Below are 21,979 nucleotides of genomic sequence, written 5' to 3'. Positions count from 1 at the left end.
AGTGTAACTACTAGGGGATTTTCACAGTAACTTCATTGCAGTGTTAATGTAAGCCTACTTGTGACACTAATTTAAAAAAAATTCCCTTTCTCTGTGCCCATGGTATCTTTGTCAAGTCTCTCCTGCTTAATAGATAATTTAGTATTCTGTACTCTGCAGCACCTGAAGGAGTTTTCAGTGTGTTAGAGAAAGGCAGAATGGTTCAAGTTAAAACAAAACATGTCCATTATTTTCAAGTCAAAATATTTTTAACCGTAATTGTACTAAAACTTCACGAATGATTCCTCCAGAGTCCACTCTCAGTTTGCCTGTGTCAGGTACACATCCAGAGTTGTTGAAGTTTAATAGTGTACAAGGGCTTTATTATAATTGTCTTTCGTGTCCTTAGGATGTCCCAAGTCACTTTGCAATTAGTGATGAAGGCATGGCAGTGTAAGAACTGCAGGAGCCAATTTTATGAGCGACATATAAGAACATAAGAACTAGGAGCAGGAGTCGGCCATCTGGCCCCTCGAGCCTGCTCCGAATTCAATAAGATCACGGCTGATCTTTTTGTGGACTCAGCTCCACTCACCGACCCACTCACCATAATCCTTAATTCCTTTAGTGTTCAAAAATCTATCTATCTTTGCCTTAAAACATTCAATGAGGTAGCCTCAACTGCTTCACTGGGCAGGGAATTCCACAGACTCACAACCCTTTGGGTGAAGAAGTTCCTCCACAACTCAGTCCTAAATCTGCTCCCCCTTATTTTGAGGCCATGCCCCTAGTTCTAGTCTCACCCACCAGTGGAAACAACTTCCCTGTTTCTATCTTATCTATTCCCTTCGTAATCTTGTATGTTTCTATAAGATCTCCTCTCATTCTTCTGAATTCCAATGAGTATAGCCCCAGTCTACTAATAAGCCAACTTTTTCAACTCCGGAATCGACCGAGTGAATGTCCTTTGCGCCCACTCCAGTTCTCAAGTAAAGAGACCAAAACTGTACACAGTACTCCAGGTGTGGCCTCACCAGCACCTTATACAGCTGCAACATAACCTCACTGTTTTTTAATTCCATCCCTCTAGCAATGAAGGACAAAATTCCATTCGCCTTCTTCATTACCACAGTGGTTAGCACTGCTGCCTCGCAATACCAGGGACCCGGGTTCAATTCCAGCTGGGGTGACTGTCTGTGTGGAGCTCCCCCCAACTTAAAAACTACCTCTTTGACCAAGTCTTTGGTCATCTGATCCAATCAATGTAATTTTCTCTACATTCATATTGGCATCGATCCCCCTGCTGTGTGTTCCCCAGCGGTGGAGGGTGGAGTGGGGGGGGGCTGCGGGGTGTTGTTGCAAACAATGGGAAATCCCTTTGGCAGCAACGGGACCAGAAGATCCCACTGACGGCCAATGGCGGACCTTCTCCAGCTCCACGGAACACGCCATGGGGTGGGGTGGGAGGAGATGTGGAAAATGTGGCCTTTACTGAGATAGCACTTAGGGCAAAGGGGGTCCAAGGTTATGGGGAAAAAGCAGGATTAGGCTATTGAGTTGGATGATCAACCATGATTGTAATGAATGGCAGAGCAGGCTCGAAGGGCCAAATGGCCTTCTCTTGCTATCTTCTATGTGGCTGGTAGCATATTTTGTTATACAACAATATATAATTGTGACATTGTGGGGCACTTTGGAACGTTTTATAACGTTGTGATGTTAGTATCCCTTTAAGAAAGTTTTTTTTCTAAATCATGCTCACAGTCTTAGGTGATATTATGGGAGGAGAAAAAACTGTCAGTTGACAAGGGTTGTTTTTTGTTTTGTTTTGGCTGCAGTGTTAGAGGCAGTCTTAGAAGCAAGCTGGAAAAAAGAGTATCTTTCTCCTTCTGTTTTGCTTTGAAGGTTTTACCAGTTAGCTGAAAGAAAGTCTTGTTGCCATGGTGCAGTAAGGGTTCAGTGTTTTGGGGATGACAAGCTGCTCTGAGTTTTCAAGATCATTTGAACTCAGCATTCAATCCAGGGAACTAGATTCCAGAATTAAGTGAGCTTTAGCCTGTGCAGTGATAAATCTGTTTAGAGGGTTTTGCTTATTGGAAATTGGTTTTAAATGCAATTTCTGATAATATATTTGTTCAAGGTTATACATTATTGTGGTTGTTTTGCTTTCGCTTATAATTGATCTAAGTTATTGCTAATTTTCTTACTATACATGTTAACTATATTCTTAAATAAACTTTGTTGATAAAAGCTCCCTAGTGGGTCACTTGAATCATTCCTGAAATGGAACATGTCGTGCTTATCCTAACCAAATTCAAAATGCAAAACATATGATTCAGGCGGGCTTCATAAAACACTTTGGCGGTTTACCAGGCCGATTCCGGGCATGTATGAGGAGAGACTGACTAGGTTAGGATGGTTTTTACTGGAGTCCAGATGAATAAAGGAGAGGAGATCTCATAGAGACTTATAGAATTCTCTAGACAGGGTGGATGCAGGGAGGATGTTCATGATGGTGGGGGAGTCCAGAACCAGGGGTCACAGTCTGAGGATTCAGGGTAGACCATTTAGGACAGAAATGAGACATTTCTTCACCCAGAGAGTGGTAAGCCTGTGGAATTCATTACCACAGGAAGTAGTTGATGCCAAAACATGGAATGTGTTCAAGAGGCGGCTGGATATAGCACGTGGGGTGAAGGGGATCAAAGGTTATGGGGAGAAAGCAGGATTGAGTTGGACGATCAGCCATGATTGTGATGAAGGGCTGAATGGCCTCCTCCTGCTCCTATCTTCTATATTTCTATATATTTCTAACCTGAACCATAACAACGTTAAGACACTATTAAGGATACTGTGTAAACATCGATTGTTGTGAAGTTAATGCTTTATTTGCTTTACTATATCCCTTTATTCCTTTCACAGCTACGGCAGGACAGAGTTAGTCTCCCGCCCTACGATGCCCTGGCACAGATACTTCCCGAATACGACTACCTTTTCCGCAGTCCTCGTCCGCAGGAGAGAGAGACGCAGCAGCAGGAGCCAGTCGGAGCTCCCAGTCCCCTCCAGACCCAACCAGCTGCTGTTCCCGCTCAGAGAAGGTAGAGTTTCCCTTTAGCCAGTCTCCAGCCCACGTAGGTTGTGTAATCCGGACTGACCAGTGACTTGTGAGGTGCTGGCTAACCAGAGTGTCAGTACGTGATGCCGATGCAGTATGATTTGGATAAATGTTATCCACTTTGATAGCAAAAAGACAGATTACTATCTGAATGGCCATAACTTAGGAGAGAAGAATGTGCAATGGGACCTGGGTGTCCTTGTATAGCAATCACTGAAGGCGCAGCAGGCGATAAAAAAGGCAAATGGTATGTTGGCCTTCATAGCAAGAGGATTCATGGGAAGGAGATGTCTTAATGCAATTACACAGGGCCTTGGAGCAGCCACACCTTGAGTATTGTGAGCCGTTCTGGCCTCCTTATCTGAGGAAGGATGTCCTTGCTAAGGAGGGAGTGCAGAGAAGGTTTACCAGGCTGATTCCTGGGATGGCGGGACTGACGCACGGGGAGAGATTGTGTCGGTTAGGATTGTGTTCGCTGGAGTTTGGAAGAATCGGGTGGGGGGATTCTCACAGAAACCTGTAAACCTCTAACAGGACTGGACAGGGTAATTGCGAGAAGGATGTTCCTGAAGATGGGGAAGTACAGAACTAGGGGGTCACGGTCTGAGGAAACAGTGTAGGACAGAGATGAGGAGAAATGACCTCACCCAGAGAGTGGGCAGCCTGTGGGATTCGCTCCAACGGAAAGTAACTGAGGCCAAAACATTGGATGTTTTCAAGAAGCAGTTAGATATAGCTGTTGATGCGAGGGGGATCAAAGGATACTGGGGGGAAGGTGGGATCAGGCTATTGAGTTAGATGATCAGCCATGATCATACTCCCACAGTCCAAAGATGTGCGGGTTAGGTTGATTGGCTGTGCTGAAATTGCCCCGGGATGCATAGGTTAGAGGGATTAGAGTAAATGTGTAGGGATATGGGGGCAGGGCCTGGGTGGGATTGTGTTCGGTGCAGACTCGATGGGCTGAAGGGCCTCTTTCTGCACCGTAGGGTTTCTATGATATATATTTCTATGATTTGTATGATTGGCGGAGCAGCCTCGAAGGGCTGAATGGTCTCCTCCTGCTCCTATTCTCTGGGTTTCAGAAGGGAAAGATAATTGTATAAAGCCTTTCGCCGCCTCAGGGCAGCTCAGAAGGAAGTAATTGTGAATTGTTGTAATGAAGGAAACACAACAGCCAATGTACACACAGTAAACTCCCACAAACAGCATCACGGTGACAAGTGGATTATCTGATGTTGTTGAGTGATGTTTATTGACCTGGGCCCTCTCCTTCTTTTAAAAATAGTGCCACGGGATCTTTTACATCCATCTGGTTCACTAATGTCCTTCAGGGAAGAAAATCTGCCGTCCTTACCCGGTCTGGCCTACATGTAGCTCCAGAGTCACAGCAATGTGGTTGACTCTCAATTGTCCTCAGGCAGCTAAGGATGACAAATAAATGCTGCCCAGCCAGCGTCCCAGTTGGCACCTCAGCTGGATATTCTACCTGGAAGATCCAACACCACAAGATGCTCAGCCATTGGGTGTCCAGCCTGGAGGGTGTTCTGATCTTTGGAGCTCAACTTAAACTCAGAACATTTTGGCTCAGAGAAGCATGACCTTCCCACTGAGCCATAGTTAACAGCTGTGTCTAAGCCATCACCCTGGGGCCACACGCTACCTTTGGGGCCTTGGCTCCTAGTCCTTGAATCAACTCAGAATTATAGAATCCCTACAGTGCAGAAGGACGCCATTCAGCCCATCGTGTCTGCACTGACCACAATCCCATCCAGACCTATCCCTGTAACCCCTTGCATTTACCCTAGCTCATGCCCCTGACACTAAGGTTCAATTTAGCATGGCCAATCCACCTAATCTGCACATCATTGGACTCTAAGAGGCAATTTAGCATGGCTAATCCTAACCTATACACCTTTGGACATTAAGGGGTAATTTGGCATGGCCAATTGCACATTTTTGGACTGTGGGAGGAAACTCACGCAGACACGGGGAGAATGTGCACACTGCACACAGACAGTGACCTGAGGCCGGAATCGAACCCTGGTCCCTGGCGCTGTGAGGCAGCGGTGCTAACCATTGTGTCAGTGTGTTGCCCATCCTGTCCCATGGTCAGTGGGGGGTGGGGGTGGGGGTGGTGGTGGTGAGGGGGTGGTGGGGGGGGTGTGGGGCAGTCGTGTCAAATCTCTGACTTTGCCTGTGGTGCACAAATTTTATTCTAGTGGCTTCTGCTGCCCATTATCCAAATTAAACGTGAAATACAATCCGTATCTAAGCCTGTCCACATGATCAAACAAACCAACCCTTGCAAGCTTTGCTTCTGCTTTCTGAGGCTGATCAGTTGGAAGCTATTTGCAGCCTATAGGCTGGTGGGTAAATATTCCCCATAATTGGAATCAGAACCCACACACAAATCCCCAGTTTAGATATATCGGGAAAAATGATTTTGCCTTTCTCCCACTCTGAAGTCACTGGTATATTTATTAAGGTTATGTCCACATCAATATTGTGAGGAGGCTGCAGCTGGAAATGTGAAGTCTGAACGTATTAAATCTCACTGTATTACTGGAGGAATAAGGTACGGTGCGACAGATAAACCTGTGGCTCAGGTGATCACCTAGCACAGGCTCAGAGAAGAATATTCCAGGTTATTTTTCTTGCTTTAGCCATTGGCAGCAAGCCTTCGCCTGTCTAAGCCCAAACCTCCGGAATTCCCTACCCAAACCTAGGCCGGTACGGTGGCGCAGTGGATAGCATTGCGGCCTCACAGCATCAGGGACGCAGGTTCAATTCCCGGCCTTGGGTCACTGTCTGTGCAGAGTCTGCACATTCTCCCCGTGTCTGCGTGGGTTTCCTCTGGGTGCTCTGGTTTGCCCCCCACAGCCCCAAAGACATGCTGGTTAGTTGCGTTGGCTGTGCAAAATTCTCCTTCAGTGTACCTGAACAGGCACTGGAATGGGGCGACTCGGGGATTTTCACAGTAGCTTCATTGCAGCGTTAATGTAAGCCTACTCATGACACTAATGAATAAACTTTAACTTTAAACAAACATCCCCACCTTTTCAACTCTCCTCACGACTCTCTGCCAAGTCGATATTTGGAATCATAGAATCCCTACAAGGCAGAAGGAGGCCATTCAGCCCAGCGAGTCAGCACTGACTCTCTCTCTGAGACTGAGTCCCTTATCAGGGCCTTATCCCGTCCCCTATCTCTCTAACTCCAAATATTTACCATGGCCAATCCACATAATAAGAAGTCTCACAGCACCAGGTTAAAGTCCAATAGGTTTATTTGGTAGCAGAAGCCACCAGCTTTCGGAACACAAGTGGGAGTTGTGTTCACAAACAGGGTATATAAAGACACAAACTCAATTTACAAAATAATGGTTGGAATGCGAGTCTTTACAAGTAATCATGTCTTAAAGGTACAGACAATGTGAGTGGAGAAAGGGTTAAACACGGTTTAAAGAAATGTGTTGTCTCCAGGCAGGACAGTTAGTGAGATTTTGCAAACCCAGGCAAGTCATGGGGGTTAAAGATAACGTGACATGAACCCAAGATCCCAGTTGAGGCCGTCCTCATGTTATCTACCTGCTAAGCGTTGGACTGGGGTAACTTATGGACTGGACAACATTGTCTACCTGATACGCTGCAGGAAAGGATGTCCCGAGGCATGGTACACTGGGGAGACCAGGCAGACACTACGACAACGAATGAATGAACACCGCTTGACAATCACCAGGCAAGACTGTTCTCTTCCTTTTGGGGAACACTTCAGCGGTCACGGGCATTCGGCCTCTGATCTTTGGGTAAGCGTTCTCCAAGGCAGCCTTCAGACACACGACAGCGCAGAGTCGCTGAGCAGAGACCGATAGCCAAGTTCCGCACACATGAGGACAGCCTCAACCAGGATCTTGGGTTCATGTCGCACTATCTGTAGACCCCATGACTTGCCTGGGCTTGCAAAATCTCACTTACTGTCCTGCCTGGAGACAATACACGTCTCTTTAAACTGTGTTTAACCCTCTCTCCACTCACATTATCTGTACCTTTAAGACATGGTTACCTGTAAAGACTCACATTCCAACCATTATTTTGTAAATTGAGTTTGTGTTTTTATATGCCCTGTTTGAGAACAGAACTCCCACTTACCTGATGAAGGAGCAGCGCTCCAAAAGCTGGTGGCTTTTGCTACCAAATAAACCTGTTGGACTTTAACCTGGGTGTTGTCAGACTTCTTACAGAGAGAATAGAGCCAACATTTGGACTCAGGATGCTTTTTTCATTCATTTGTGGGACGTGGGTGCCGCTGGCTGGCCCGGCATTTATTGCCCATCCCTAGTTGCCCTTGGGGAGCTATTGAGAATCAACCCCATTGCTGTGGCTCTGGAGTCATATGTAGGCCAGACGGGGTAAGGACAGCAGATTTCCTTCCCTAAAGGAACCAGATGGGTTTTTCCGACAATGGTTTCATGGTCATCGGTAGATTCTTAATTCCAGATATTTTTAATTGAATTCAAATTCTGCTCGGCAGGATTTGAACCCGGGTCCCCAGAAACCTGGTCATAAGGAACATTTAAGTTATGAAGAGGGGTTGGATAGGCTTGGGATGTTTTCTCTGGAGCAGAGAAGACCAAGGGGTGACCTGATGGAGGTGGTCAAGATTATGAGGAGCATTGACAGGATGAATAGTTGAAGGGTCAGTTACGAGGAGACACGTTAAAGTGAGGGGTGGGGGGTTTAGGGGGGATTTGAGGAAAACCTTTTCGCCCAAAGGGTTGTGAGGGTCTGGAATGCGCTGCCTGGGAGGGTGGTGGAGGTGGGATACCTCACACCCTTTAGAAAGTACCTGGATGAGTACTTGGCACGTCAAAACATTCAAGACTATGGGCCAAGTGCTATTAGGTGGGCATTTCATGTGTTGGTGCAGACTTGATGGGCTGAATGGCCTCTTCTGTAGGATTCTGTGATTCTGATCCTGACTCTCTCCATATAAATTCAAATTCTTGTTGTATTTCTTTGGGCAAGATTTTGGCCAGGACAAGCTAGAAATCATCGAATCCCTACAGTGCAGAAGAAGGCTATTCGGCCCATCAAGTTTGCACTGGCCACAATCCCACCCAGGCCCTATCCCCGTAACCCCACATATTTACCCCGCTAATCCCTCTAACCTACGCATCCCAGGACACAAAGGGGCATTTAGCATGGCTGATACGTCTAGCCCGAGCATCTTTCGAACTGTGGCAGGAAACCAGAGCACGTAGAGGAAACCCACGCAGACACGGGGAGAATGTGCAGTCTCCACACACACACACTGACCCGAGCCGGGAATCGAACCCGGGTCCCTGGCGCTGTGAGGCAGCAGTGCTAACCCGCTGTGCCACTGCGCTCTCCCTTCTCCTGCTTCCCTCCCACTCCGTGCAATGTCCTTTGATATTGTATGTGACAGATAAGCTGTTGTAGACATAACTGGAACCCAGATTTATCGGTGAGCATCTTTTGTTTTGCACGCAGAGAGCCGCCTATTGAGGACCAGCCCGTCAATCAGGCAGTCACACGTCACGAGACAGAGGTAAGTACGAAGGAGACTGACAGCAGCTTTGTACAGATTCCCGGTGCCTTGCTGGGTTAAGTAGCAATCTCTCAGCGGGGAGAGCTTCCTTTGTCCTTTTAGTAATCATTCGCGCATCGATGCACAATTGCCATTTCCTTAATGTATAAATCACGTGTCGATGCTGGCATGTCTCGGCTGGTTGTGCTGTCAGCTCTGAGGCGGAACGCTCTGGCTTTAAGCCCTGTCTCTCTCAGACTTGAGCACACAATCTAGGCTGAGGTTCCTGGGCCAGTTCCCTTGGAGTGTTCTTTTACCCACTGTCCCAGCCACTGTCGCTATCAGCTTTGACAAAGTGTCGTCTGGACTCGAAACGTCAGCTCTTTTCCCTCCTTACAGACGCTGCCAGACCTGCTGAGACTTTCCAGCAGTTTACACACTCTTGGTTTCAGATTCCAGCACCTCTGTACCCCAGCAATGACTGGAACACCACATTCTGCACTCCCTCCTTTCCTTCTCTCCTGTGTACTCTATGAATGGTATGCTTTTAAACAATAGTATCTTGTCGTTTGGGAGCTTGCTTGCGGCGCATTGGTCGCCACAATATTTGGCACGGTGGCGCAGTGGCTAGCACTGCTGCCTCACAGGGTACAGGGTTCAATTCCTGGCTTGGGTCACTCTGTGCAGTTTGCACGTTCTCCCCATGTCTATGTGGGTTTCCTCTGGGTGCTTCGGTTTCCTCCCACAGTTCGAAAGACGTGCTGGTTAGGGTGCATTGGCCGTGCTAAATTCTCCCTCAGTGTACCCGAACAGGTGCCGGAGTGTGGCGACTAGGAGATTTTCACAGTAACTTCATTGCAGTGTTAATGTAAGCCTATTTGTGACTAATAAATAAAACTTATTATGAAGTGACTACACTTCAAGAGTAATTCATCGGCTGGAAAGAGTGTCCTGAGCTTGTGAAGGGTGCTATAGAAATGCAAGTCTTTCTTATTTATTCCGTGCGTGCGGGTATTAGATTCTAAACACATCAAACACAACATGGCATTTAAAGTTTATTATTTATTAGTGTTACAAGTAGGCTTACATTAACATTGCAATGAAGTTACTGTGAAAATCCCCTAGTTGCCACACTTTGGCGCCTGCTTGGGTACACAGAGAGAGAACTTAGCACGGCCAATGTACCTAACCTGCATGTATCTCGGACTGTGGGAGGAAACCCATGCAGACATGGGGAGAATGTGCAGATTCCACACAGACAGTGACCCAAGCCGGGAATCGAACCCGGGTCCCTGGCGCTGTGAGGCAGCAGTGCTAACCACTGTGCCACCCATTGGTGTTGTTTTGGATCAGTTAGCTCTGTAACTGCGAAGATTTGGACACTGGATGTTTTAATGTTCCAGCTGTTGCCTTACTGTCCCTCTTTTTTTCCCAAATCCAGTTAATTTTTAAAATTGTGTCACAAATCTAATGTGTTGACCCCTGAACTTTGCCTCACCATGTGCGACGCTCAGGGAGCAGTGACTGACTGATTAGCTTCCGCCTAGCATGGCTGCTCTGTGAACTTGTGGGTGGGGGTTCATCCAAAATGGCACTGAACATAGAAAAACTACAGCACAAATAGGCCCTTTGGCCCACAAGTTGCGCCGATCATATCTCTACCTACTAGGCTTACCTATAACCCTCAATCCTACTAAGTCCCACTGGGTTCGATTCCCGGCTCGGGTCACTGTCTGTGTGGAGTTTGCACATTCTCCTCGTGTCTGCGTGGGTTTCCTCTGGGTACTCCGGTTTCCTCCCACAGTCCAAAGATGTGTGGGTTAGGTTATTGGTTGTGCTAAGAAATTGGCCCTTAGTGTCCAGGGATGCGTAGGTGAGAGGGATTAGTGGGTATAATATGTAGGGATATGGGGTAGGGCCTGGGTGGGATTGTGTTCGGTGCAGACTCGATGGGCCGAAGGGCCTCTTTTGGCACAGTAGGGTTCTATGATTCTACTCATCCAGAAGTCTCTTAAAAGACCCCATCGAATTTGCCTCCACCACCACTGACGGCAGCCGATTCCACTCACTCACCACCCTCTGAGTGAAAATCTTACCCCTGACATCTCCCCTGTACCTGCTCCCCAGCACCTTAAACCTGTGCCCTCTTGTGGCACTGCTCATGTCTTAACACACAGTGACTCCTGTTTCCCCGGTAATCCCAGCACTCGCTAACGAACGTTGGCTCATGGTCAAACAATGTCTTTATTTTAACATTTCCACCTCTCTCTCTTTATCCCTCTGTGGCCTCTCTTCAACTCCAGAGCCACAATAATGCGATTGACTCTTAAAAATGCCCTCAGGGATGGGCAATAAATGGTGGCCCACCCAGTGTCACCCATATCCCATGATTAAAAATAACATAAGTCTGAGGTCACGGACCAACCGACTCAAGAACAGCTTCTTCCCTTCTGCCATTGGGCTTTTGAATGGACCTACCTCGCACTAAATTGATCTTTCTCTACACCCTAGCTATGAGTGTAACACTACCTCCTGCACTCTCTCCTTTCCTTCTCCCCTATGCACTCTATGAACGGTATGCTTTGTCTGTATAGCGCGCAAGAAACAATACTTTCCACTGTATGTTAATACATGTAACAATAATAAATCAACTCAATCAATCCTCCACACATGAGCTAAGAGGGGGTGGCACGGTGGTTAGCACTGCTGCCTCACAGCGCCAGGGCCCCGGGCTCGATTCTGGCCTCGGTCGCTGTCTATGTGGAGACTGTACGTTCTCCCTGTGTCTGCATGGGTTTCCTCCAGGTTCCCCGGTTTCCTCCCACGGTTCAGACATGTTTAGGTTATGATTGGCCGTGCTAAGTTGCCCCTTAGTATCCAAAGATGTGTGGATTAGATGGATTGGCCATGTGAAATTGACCCTTAGTGTCCAAAGATGTGTGGGTTAAATTAACCCTAGTGTTAGGGGGAATATCAGGGTAAATGCATGGGGTTATGGGGATAGGGCCTGGTCGATGCAGACTCGATGGGCTGAATGGCCTCCTTCTGCGTTGTAGGGATTGTATGATTCTAAATGAGAATGAGCAACACTTTACAGGCAGAGGCTGAGAGCATACGAGTCCCCTGTTTCTGATACAAATGAGTGACAAGATTTATCTTCTTCCTATCCAAGGTTTAATTAGTTTCATTAATTAATTTCAGTGTAAACTTAATTCGATTGCCAGCTTTGGAAAGTGAAATCTGTGGCAAGTGGCGCACTCCGCTAGCTGTCTGTACATTCAGGGGATTATTTAAATAGCTGCTCTATTTGATGAGAGAGTGGGGTTATTTAAGAGGCATTTCAATGTCGTAATTTGTTCAAAGCTTCTTTTGTCTCACTCCCAATCAATTTTACTGACACTCCAGCACGGTGACATGGGTGGTTAGAGCTGCTGGCTCACAGTGCCAGCGACCCAGGTTCGACCCTGGCCTCGGGTCACTGTCTGTGTGGAGTCTGCACATTCTTCCCGTGTCTGCAAGGGTTTCCTCCGGGTGCTCCGGTTTCCTCCCACAGTTTGAAATGTGCTGGTTAGGGTGTGTTGGCCGTGCTAAATTCCCCCTCAGTGTAACAGGCGCTGGATTGTGGTGACGTCATTGTAGTGTTAATGTAAGCTTTATCTGTGACTAATAAACTTTAACTTCACAGCACTGACTTGCATTAATATAGCGTCCTCAATGCCAGAAGGTAGATCGCTGGCCGATAGTTTCGTTCAGCTCTCTGCCACTGTCTCAGAATGAAATTGCATCAAACAACTTTGGATGGCACAGTGATTGGCACTGCTGCCTTACAGTGCCAGTGCGTGGGTTTCCTCATAGAATCATAGATCACTACAATGCAGAAAGAGGCCATTTGGCCCATCAAGCACCGAGAACTATCCCACCCAAGCCTTATTCCCATTACCCCGTGTATTTACCCTGCTAATCCCTCTGGACTAAGGGGCAATTGAGCATGGCCAATCCACATAATTGGTACATCTTTGGACACTAAGGGGCAATTGAGCATGGCCAATCCACCTAACCTGCACATGGTTGGACTATGGGAGGAAAGCAAAGCACCCAGAGGAAGCCCATGCAGACATGAGGAGAATGTGCAAACGCCATACAGATAATTACCCGAGGCTGGAATCGAACCCGAGTCCCTGGTGCTGTGAGGCACCAGTGCTGACCACTGTGCCACCGTGCCAACCCCTGATCAGCTGCTCTAATAACCGCAGTAGCCTTGCCCCAGCTGAGACCACGAAATGGCCAATTAATGGCCGCCTGAGGGTCACTTCCCATCCAGTCCTGACCTGGAGTGGGAAGACTGAAGCTTGGTGAGGGACGCCCGAGATACAACTCAGTTACCCCTTGTGCTGGGGTCTCCATCAGAAGCCCCATTCTGAAGTCATGCACTTCACCACCGCCACCCCCCCCCCCCCCCCATTTAATGTTCAGTGGTGTCTAAAAGTCCGTCCCGCCTGGCCTCTCCCGCGAGACCTTGATCGCGCCTCTTGTGCACCCCCCCCCCCACCCCCACACTGAACCACCCCACCACCACCGTCGCCCCACCCTGCCCCCAAGGCCTTCCCTACCCTCCCTCCAACCCCGGGAACACTGAACGTAACCTGGGCCTCTGACGTCTCGAACGCCCTCTTCCAGCCAGTGCGGCACGTCGCTGCCGGGCCTGGAGAACCGCCAGGCAACCGTGTGGTCAGCGGTCCCCTCGGGGGCGGGATCGCCTCGATCCCGAGTGAGGAGCGGAATTCTCGTCGCCTGCAGTCACTTCATTGGAGTGTAAAGTGGAGGCGGGGCAGGGACGGAGGGGGGGGGGGGGGGTGGTGGAGAGTGCCCAGAATTGGTGGTTAAAAAAAAGACTCCATCATCCCAAGAATTCAGATCCATCAATTTATTCCGATTCCCCATCGAGCAAGTTGTCCTTTGTTCCTGTCAAAGCAAATCGGGGCCTACTGACATCAGAGGGAAAAGAAATCACGTTTTGTATTATAAATGTGTGAGGAAGGAGAGAGAATGAGGAAGCTTTTCAATAAATAAAAAGGGACTCAGTGAAAAGGAGCATTGAAGGTTGCAGCTGCCCTCTGCCATCCTGTGTGCGATATTAGAGATACCTTTACACCCAGAAAGAACCTCCATTCCAATCCCCGATACAACCTCCTCCTGCTGTGTGGCGATCGCTGGGGTGGGCCTCGCTGAGCCGTGGCTGGTCGCAAACGTGTGTTCTTTGCCTTTCAGCAACGGGAAGAGACTTTCTCACTCGATCAAACTTACAGGCTGGAAACCCGACCTTGGGATTTAAATTTTTTCACGGAGACTTGGGGCGCGTCACCAGCAGGGCCAATGTTTGTTGCCCATCGCTAACAGCCCCCTTGAACTGAGTGACTTGCTGGGCCGTTTGGGGGCGGCACAGTGGCACATTGTTTAACGTTGCTGCACTGCTGCCTCACAGCGTCAGGGACCCGGGTTCAATTCCCAGCTTGGGTGACAGTCTGTGTGGAGTTCTCCCTGTGTTTGCGTGGGTTTCCTCCGGATGCTCTGGTTTCCTCCCACAGCCCAGAGACGTGGAGGTTAGGTGGATGGGCCATGCTAAATTGCCCCTTAGTGTCCAAAGATGTACCAATTCTGTGGATTGACCATGCTAATTGCCCTTTACTATCTAGAGATGTGTAGCTTAGGTGGATGGGCCATGCTAAATTGCCCTTAGAGTCAGGGGGATTAGCAGGGTAAATACATGTGGTTGTGGGGCAGGGCCTGGATGGGATTGTGGTCAGTGCAGACTCAATGGGCCAACAGCCTCCTTTGCACTGTAGGGATTCTATGATTTCAGAGGGCAGTTGAGAGTTAACCACATTGCTGTGGCTCTGGAGTCACATGTAGGCCAGACCAGGTAAGGATGGCAGATTTCCTTCCCTAAAGGATATCAGTGAACCAGATGGGTTTTTTCGACGATTGACAATGGTTTCACAGCCATCAGCAGATCCTTAATTCCAGATTTTTTTTATTGAATTCAAATTCCACCAGCTGCTGGGGTGGGATCCGAACCCAGTTCCCCAGAAACCTGATCAGCCATGTCACAAAACATTGGCTCTATTCTCTCTCTACATAAATTCAGATTCTTGTTTTTCCTTTGAGCAAGTTTTTGACTTGTGAAAGCTCGGGGTCAGGTTCAAATTCCACCATCTGCTGTGACGGGATTCGAACCCCAGTCCCCAGAACATTAGCTGAGTTTCTGGATTAATAATCTATCGATAAAACCACTAGGCCATCACCCCCTTGTGTCGCCTGCCATGTTTTCCTCCGTTCCCTTCAAAAAAAATGGCTTCAGGATGGCCTGAGGTGACGAGGGCCTTATCTCAATGATAAGGGGGGAGATTTTCTCTCAACACAAGGAAGCCCGTGAGTCTCCTGCGTTACTGTGGCTTCACTTCATTAGTTCAATGGTTTAGTGCGCATTGAAGCATTTTTGATATGACAGTGATGTGTGATAATATCTTGTAGCTCATTCATGGATCTGTGTATCAATTTAATGCCTGTCTTGCTGCCAGTTTAGGTAGTTTCCTACCTATGGTGGGGAGGGTATTGTCGGTGAAAGAGAGGGGGTGGGGATTTGCTGGGAGGTGGTAGTTGCTAGGAGATGGTGTTCAGGGGTAATGGTTGCTAGGAGATGGTGTTCAGGGGTAATGGTTGCTAGGAGATGGTGTTCAGGGGTAGTGGTTGCTAGGAGATTGTGTTCAGGGGTAATGGTTGCTAGGAGATGGTGTTCAGGGGTAGTGGTTGCTAGGAGATTGTGTTCAGGGGTAATGGTTGCTAGGAGATGGTGTTCAGGGGTAATGGTTGCTAGGAGATGGTGTTCAGGGGTAATGGTTGCTAGGAGATGGTGTTCAGGGGTAATGGTTGCTAGGAGATGGTGTTCAGGGGTAGTGGTTGCTAGGAGATTGTGTTCAGGGGTAATGGTTGCTAGGAGATGGTGTTCAGGGGTAGTGGTTGCTAGGAGATTGTGTTCAGGGGTAATGGTTGCTAGGAGATGGTGTTCAGGGGTAATGGTTGCTAGGAGATGGTGTTCAGGGGTAATGGTTGCTAGGAGATTGTGTTCAGGGGTTGGGGGTAATTTAGCATGGTCAATCCACCTAAACTTGCACATTTTGGGACACTAACCGGTGGCACAGTGGTGAGCACTGCTGCCCCACAGCGTCAGGGACCCGGGTTCAACTCTGGCCTCGTGTCACTGTCTGCGTGGAGTTTGCACATTCTCCCCATGTCTGTGTGGGTTTCCTCTGGGTGCTCCGGTTTCTTCCCACAATCCAATAATGTGCGGGTTAGGTTGATTGGCCATGTTAAATTGCCCCTTGGTGTCGGGGGATTAGGAAGGATGTTATGGGGTGGGATTGTTGTCAGTGCCAGCTCGATGGGCCAAATAGCCTCCTTCTGCACTGTAGATTCTATAATCCTCTAATTTAACATGGCCAATGCACCTAATGTGCACATCTTTGGAGAGTGGCAAGAAACCTGAGCACCTGGAAGAAACCCACGCAGACATGGGGAGAATGTACAAACTCTATATAGACAGTGACCCAAGGCCGGAGTTGAACCCGGGTTCCTGGTGCTGTGTGGCAGCTGTGCTAACCAATGTGCCACCCTAAAGCGGAGTGAACATTTGGGATGGGCTGAGGGCTGGCGGTAGATTCACTGGATCCTTTCAAAGGCCAATTGGATTGGAACCTGAGGGGAGTTTTTTTTTAACCCGGCGAGTTATTGTGATCTGGAAAGTGTGCTGCCTGAAAGGTTATAGAAAGGCCTTTGAGGAGGACACGGGGGAGAACTACATAGAACATTACAGCGCAGTACAGGCCCTTTGGCCCTTGATGTTGCGCCGACCAGTGGAACCAATCTAATGACCCTCGAACCTAAACTATTCCAATGTTATCCATATGTCTATCCACTGACCATTTGAACGCCTTTAAAGTTGGCGAGTCCACAACTGCTGCAGGCAGGGCATTCCACGCCCTTACTACCCTCTGAGTAAAGAACCTACCTCTGACATCCATTCGATAATTACCACCACTTAATTTAAAGCTATGTCCCCTTGTGTTAGTCATCACCATCTGAGGAAAAAGGCTCTCACTGTCCACCCTATCTAACCCTCTGATCATCTTGGCTGCCTCAATAAGGTCACCTCGTAACCTTCTGCTCTCTAACAAAAATAACCTTGAGTCCCTCAGCCTTTCCTCATAAGGCCTTCCCACCATACCAGGCAACATCCTGGTAAACCTCCTCTGCACCCTTTCCAATGCCTCCACATCTTTCTTATAATGTGGCGACCAGAACTGTACGCAATACTCCAAGTGTGGCCGCACCAGAGTTTTGTACAGTTGCAACATGACCTCACGGCTCCGAAATTCAATCCCTCTACCAATAAAAGCTAACACACCGTACGCCTTCTTAACAACCTTATCAACCTGGGTGCCAACTTTCAGGGAGCTACTCTCCTGATAATCTGTGGCACCTATCTGGACCGCGACGGTTGGACCATACAACTCACTCACAGAGACTCTCTCTCTGATGGTGCTCTCACCTTATCTGTTCGAGCTGTGACTCTGTCATCACACAGTGAGATGGACTCACTCACCACACAGTGAAACAAGACTTGTTTCCACGACAGGCAGAGCCAATATACTATCCGGACACCAGTATGATCACAGGAAACATAAAGCTTGCACATAATGTAACAGGAACTGATTGCTTTAAGCGAATTTAAAGCCCTAATCTAATCTAGCAGTTCTGATGATATTGGTAAAGCAAGGAGACTTTGCTGTTTGTGATTTAAGTTGTCATTTGACCCCCTTCATTAGATTATCAACTCATAATTCATTTTAAGAGATCCACTGGGGAAAAGAGTCTTTTCCTGTCTGTGTTTTTTTAAGAGCTGTCTGATTTTCCTTGACATTGCTCATGTGTAACCTGGTGTCTAAGGGCACAGCCGCCGTGTTTGGGTGCTCACAGATATTTCTCATTCATTCACAGGGTGTGGGCGTCAGTGGCTGGGCCGTCCCTAATTGCCCCTTGAGAAGGTGGTGGTGAGTCGCCTTCTTGAACCGCTGCAGCCCATGTGGTGTAGGCAGACCCACAGTGCTGTTAGGGAGGGAGTTCCAGGAATCTGCCCCAGTGACATTGAAGGAATGGCCAATGTATTTCCAAGTCGGGATGGCGCTGTGGCACAGTGGGTAGCACTGCTGCCTCACAGCGCCAGGGACCCAGGTTCGATTCCTGGGTCACTGTCTGTGTGGAGTTTGCACATTCCCCCCGTGTCTGCATGGGTTTCCTCCGGTTTCCTCCTGCTGTCCAAAGTTGTGCACGTTTACAGTAAATAATCTGAAATATATTACAGGAGCCCCATTTTGCAATAACATACAGTAGTCAGTCAGACTAAACGATTTAGCAATGAGTGCTGGATTTGGATTTTTGGATTGGCCATGCTAAATTTCCCCTCAGTGTCAGGGGGATTAGCTTGGGTAAATACATGGGGTTATGGGGATACGGCCTGGGTGGGATTGTGGTCGGTGTAGATGGAACGAATAGCCTCCTTCTGCACTGTAAGGATTCTATGAAGTCAGGATGGTGTGTGGGTTGCAGCTGGGGGGAGCTTTTGGGTGGTGGTGTTCCCAGGTATCAGATGCCCTTGTCCTCTAAGTAGTAGAGGTCACGGGTTTGGAAGGTGCTGTCTAAGGAGCTTTGGTGAGTTGCTGGAGCGCATCTTGTACATGGTACGCGGCTGTCACTGTGCGTCGGTGATGGAGGGAGTGGGTGTTTAAGGTGGTGGGCAGTGCCAATGAAACGGGCTGCTTTGTCCTGTCGAGCTTCTTGAGTGTTGTTGGAGCTCCCCATGTCCCAAGAATGAATGAAAAAAGACCTTTCTTCAGATTCGAACTCATTTTGCCAGTTAGTTATGTCAGGCCTGTGGGTTACTACCCCATTAACTGCTGAGGTATGCTTAATCTGAAATCCCCTTTCAGGAGGCTCTCCCTAGGCACCCCCCCCGTGGGGAGGGGTTGCAACTAAAGCAAACTCCAGGTCACTCAGAGATTAATTGCCGCGAGAGGTCTCAGCAGTTTGGCTGATGCTTGTAAATCCCCAGCCCCTGCCCCTTGGGAGAGGGTCGGTCAACAAGATTATAGAAAGCAGCAAGGAAAAATTTTTTTTATTCAAAGCTTTTGTCTGAAGCACTTGGGAGATTTTACATGAAGTTGGTTAAATTTATGGTGGCTATCAGGCTGGGATTAGGAGGAAGCTGTGGTGGAGGGGATTGGGGGTGGCGGTGTGGAAGGAACAAAGGGATTTGAGTCCCTTGATGGCTTCAAAGAAACTGTAAAGTTTCCTTCACAATGACAGCTGGAGAAGATCAAATGCAAAATATTATTTTTCAAGGACAGAGAGCCATCAAAAGCAGCTTGGCAATGTTGGTGTTTTTATATCAGGGAGCTCTGAGCCTCAGGGATATTCCAATCTGAAGAGTGCTTCATAATCCATCGCGCAACAGAGGGGTTTGGAGGCCATTTGGCCCATTGGGGGTGTGCTGGTCCTTTGCTTCTTCCTCTGTTCTCTGGTTGAAGGTAGGTCTGACCTACAGTGCTGCACCCTCCACCACTGATAGGACAAGGGGAACAGGCCACTGTAGACAGAGAAAGAATGGCTACGACTGTGATTTCAACCACAATAACGTCAATAGTAGCTTTAAAAAACAATGGCGAGTGAGAGTGAATAATACTGGGATCTTTAGTCAAGACATTATTAAGAGCGGATGCAGTTTGCAGAGTTACTGTGAGCCATGACCTAGTCTGTGACCTGAAGCATCCTGTTTTGGGGAGTTGTTTACCTGGAGCTAGACTCAATGACACTAAGGTTAACCTATAGGCTACATTCTAGATCAACAAAGCACTATGGAATCGTTTACAAGTAATCCCTTTGGCTGTTTGAACAATGTGATCGGTTTCCGGCTACACCGTTGGCTGGATGATGCAGAACTTTCTGGAAGGTTAGGAGATTTTTGAGGATTAAAAACAACTATACAGTCCTTTATCTCCAGTGAGAACTTGAGAATAACCATTGCGCCCTGAAGAGCACCTTCAGATATGGACCACGAGGGCAGATTCTACATCGGAAACAGATCTGGCCATTTCGTTCTTAACTGGGTAGTATCTATTTTCAGTTAAAGAGTTAAAGTGTTGCAACTGTTCATAGAGTCATAGAAGTTTACAGCATGGAAACAGGCCCTTCAGCCCAACTTATCCATGCTGCCCAGTTTTTATCACTAAGCTAATCCCAATTGCCCTCATTTGGCCCATGTCCCTCTATGCCCATCTTACCAATGTAACTGTCTAAATGCTTTTTAAAAGACTACTACCTCCGGCAGCTTGTTCCAAACTTGACTGAAAAAATTGGACCCATTTGGATCTCTCCCCTCTCACCTTAAACCTATGTCCTCTAGTTTTAGACTCCCCTACCTTAGGGACTCTTTCTAGTTTAATAATATCCTTTCTATAATAGGGTGACCAGAACTGTACACAGTATTCCAAGTGTGGCCTTACTAATGTTTTGTACAACTTCAACAAGACGTCCCAACTCTTGTATTCAATGTTCTGACCAACCGTTGTGAGTTTGAGTTTGGTAACTGAAGTGTTAAATAAAGGGGAGATTGGTAAGAGAATTAAGAGTCAACTCTTGTCACGTTAAGCTGGAATGATTGGAGAGGGTTTAAATTAGTAGCTGAATAATATCGTGGATCCAGACCAGTGGGATTGGGGATCGAGCCCCATGCTGTTGATGTCAATCTGGTCCACACCAACCTTCGCATCACTTGCCACTATTGCCTCAGGTGAGCTCAGTGTCAAGTCTTATTCGGTAGTTCTCGGGTGAAGTGCCTGGGGGCTTTTTTTTACCATGTAAAGGCGCACCATAAATGCAAGTTGTTGTTATTTCCTCCCAGCCTGCGGGCCTCAAGCTCCCAGCCGCACTCCAATGTGCTAAAACCCTTCAATGTGAATACAGACGAGCTGATGCCAAGTAGGTGAGGTCTGTATGGGTGATGACCGTGCCCTTCATTTAGTCCAATCTAACAGCAACTCAAGAGGATGATGATCCAACCAAGCACTGAATGAGTGAACTCCCCCCCCAACAACCCAACAGGTCACATCGCCACAGTCCCAGAAGCCAATAGACTTCTCCCTCCTTTGAGAGGGAGAGCTGACTTTCTTTTTACTTACTCGTGGGACATGGCCATCGCTGGCTGGGCCAGCATTTATTGCCCATCTCTAGTTGCCCTTAGAAAGCAGTTGAGAGTCAACCACATTGCTGTGGCTCTGGAATCACATGTAGGCCAGACCGGGTAAAGACAGCAGATTTCCTTCCCTAAATGACATTAGTGAACCAGATGGGTTTTTTCCGACAGTCGACAATGGTTTCATTCTTGAATCCAGATTTTTTTATTCAATTCAAATTCCATCTGGTGGGATTCGAATGTCCCCAGGATATTACAAAAGCAGAAAATGCTGGGAAATCTCAGTGGGTCTGGCAGCATTGGTGGAGAGAGAATAGACCCAACGTTTCGAGTCTCGATGACCCTTTGTCCTGAGGGATCATCCAAACTCGAAACATTGGCTCTATTCTCTCCCCTCAGATGCTGTCAGACCTGCTGAGATTTTCCAGCATTTTCAGTTTTTGTTTCAGATTCCAGCATCTGCAGTATTTGGCTAGTTTGCCCCGAACATTAGTTGAGTTTCTGGATTAATAGTCTAGCGATAATATCACTAGGCCATCACCTCCCCTAAATGATGGCAATTTAACCTGAAGATCACCACACTTCAGGCGAGGGGCAAGGTTGAGAAGGTGGGGACTTCATGAATAACCTTAGGGAATTGAACCCACGCTGTTGGCATCGCTCTGCATCACTAACCAGCTGTCCAACCAACTGAGCTAAACCCAAGATGAAGGGGCATGGCCTCAGAATAAAGAGGAGCAGATTTAGGACTGAGTTGAGAAGGAACTTACTCACACAAAGGGTTGTGGATCTGTGGAATTCCCTACCCAATGAAGCAGGTGAGGCTCCCTCATTGAATGTTTTTAAGGCAAGGATAGATAGATTTTTGAACAGTAAAGGAATTAAGGATTATGGTGAGCGGGTGGGTAAGTGAAGCTGAGTCCACAAAAAGATCAGCCATGATCTTATTGAATGGCGGAGCAGGCTCGAGGGGCCGGGGGGCCTACTCCTGCTCCTAGCTCTTATGTTCAACCCCCCCAACAGCAGGGCAT

General features: G+C 47.9%; 1 protein-coding gene across 1 annotated transcript in view; it reads left to right on the top strand.

The window, feature by feature from the left end:
* Positions 1-21,979, top strand: part of ccdc33 (coiled-coil domain containing 33) — a 218,295-nt gene that overhangs the window by 163,791 nt on the left and 32,525 nt on the right. Inside the window, exons 14-15 of the mRNA XM_080216251.1 lie at positions 2,902-3,077; positions 8,608-8,665. Of these exons, the coding sequence (XP_080072377.1) occupies positions 2,902-3,077; positions 8,608-8,665 (234 nt within the window). The remainder of the gene's footprint in view (positions 1-2,901; positions 3,078-8,607; positions 8,666-21,979) is intronic.

Source organism: Carcharhinus amblyrhynchos, chromosome 32, assembly GCF_965287045.1.
Source record: "Carcharhinus amblyrhynchos chromosome 32, sCarAmb.v2.hapA, whole genome shotgun sequence".
NCBI lineage: Eukaryota > Metazoa > Chordata > Chondrichthyes > Carcharhiniformes > Carcharhinidae > Carcharhinus > Carcharhinus amblyrhynchos.
The sequence above is the reverse complement of the archived record's forward strand: the minus strand, read 5'-3'. Positions and strand labels throughout refer to the sequence as shown.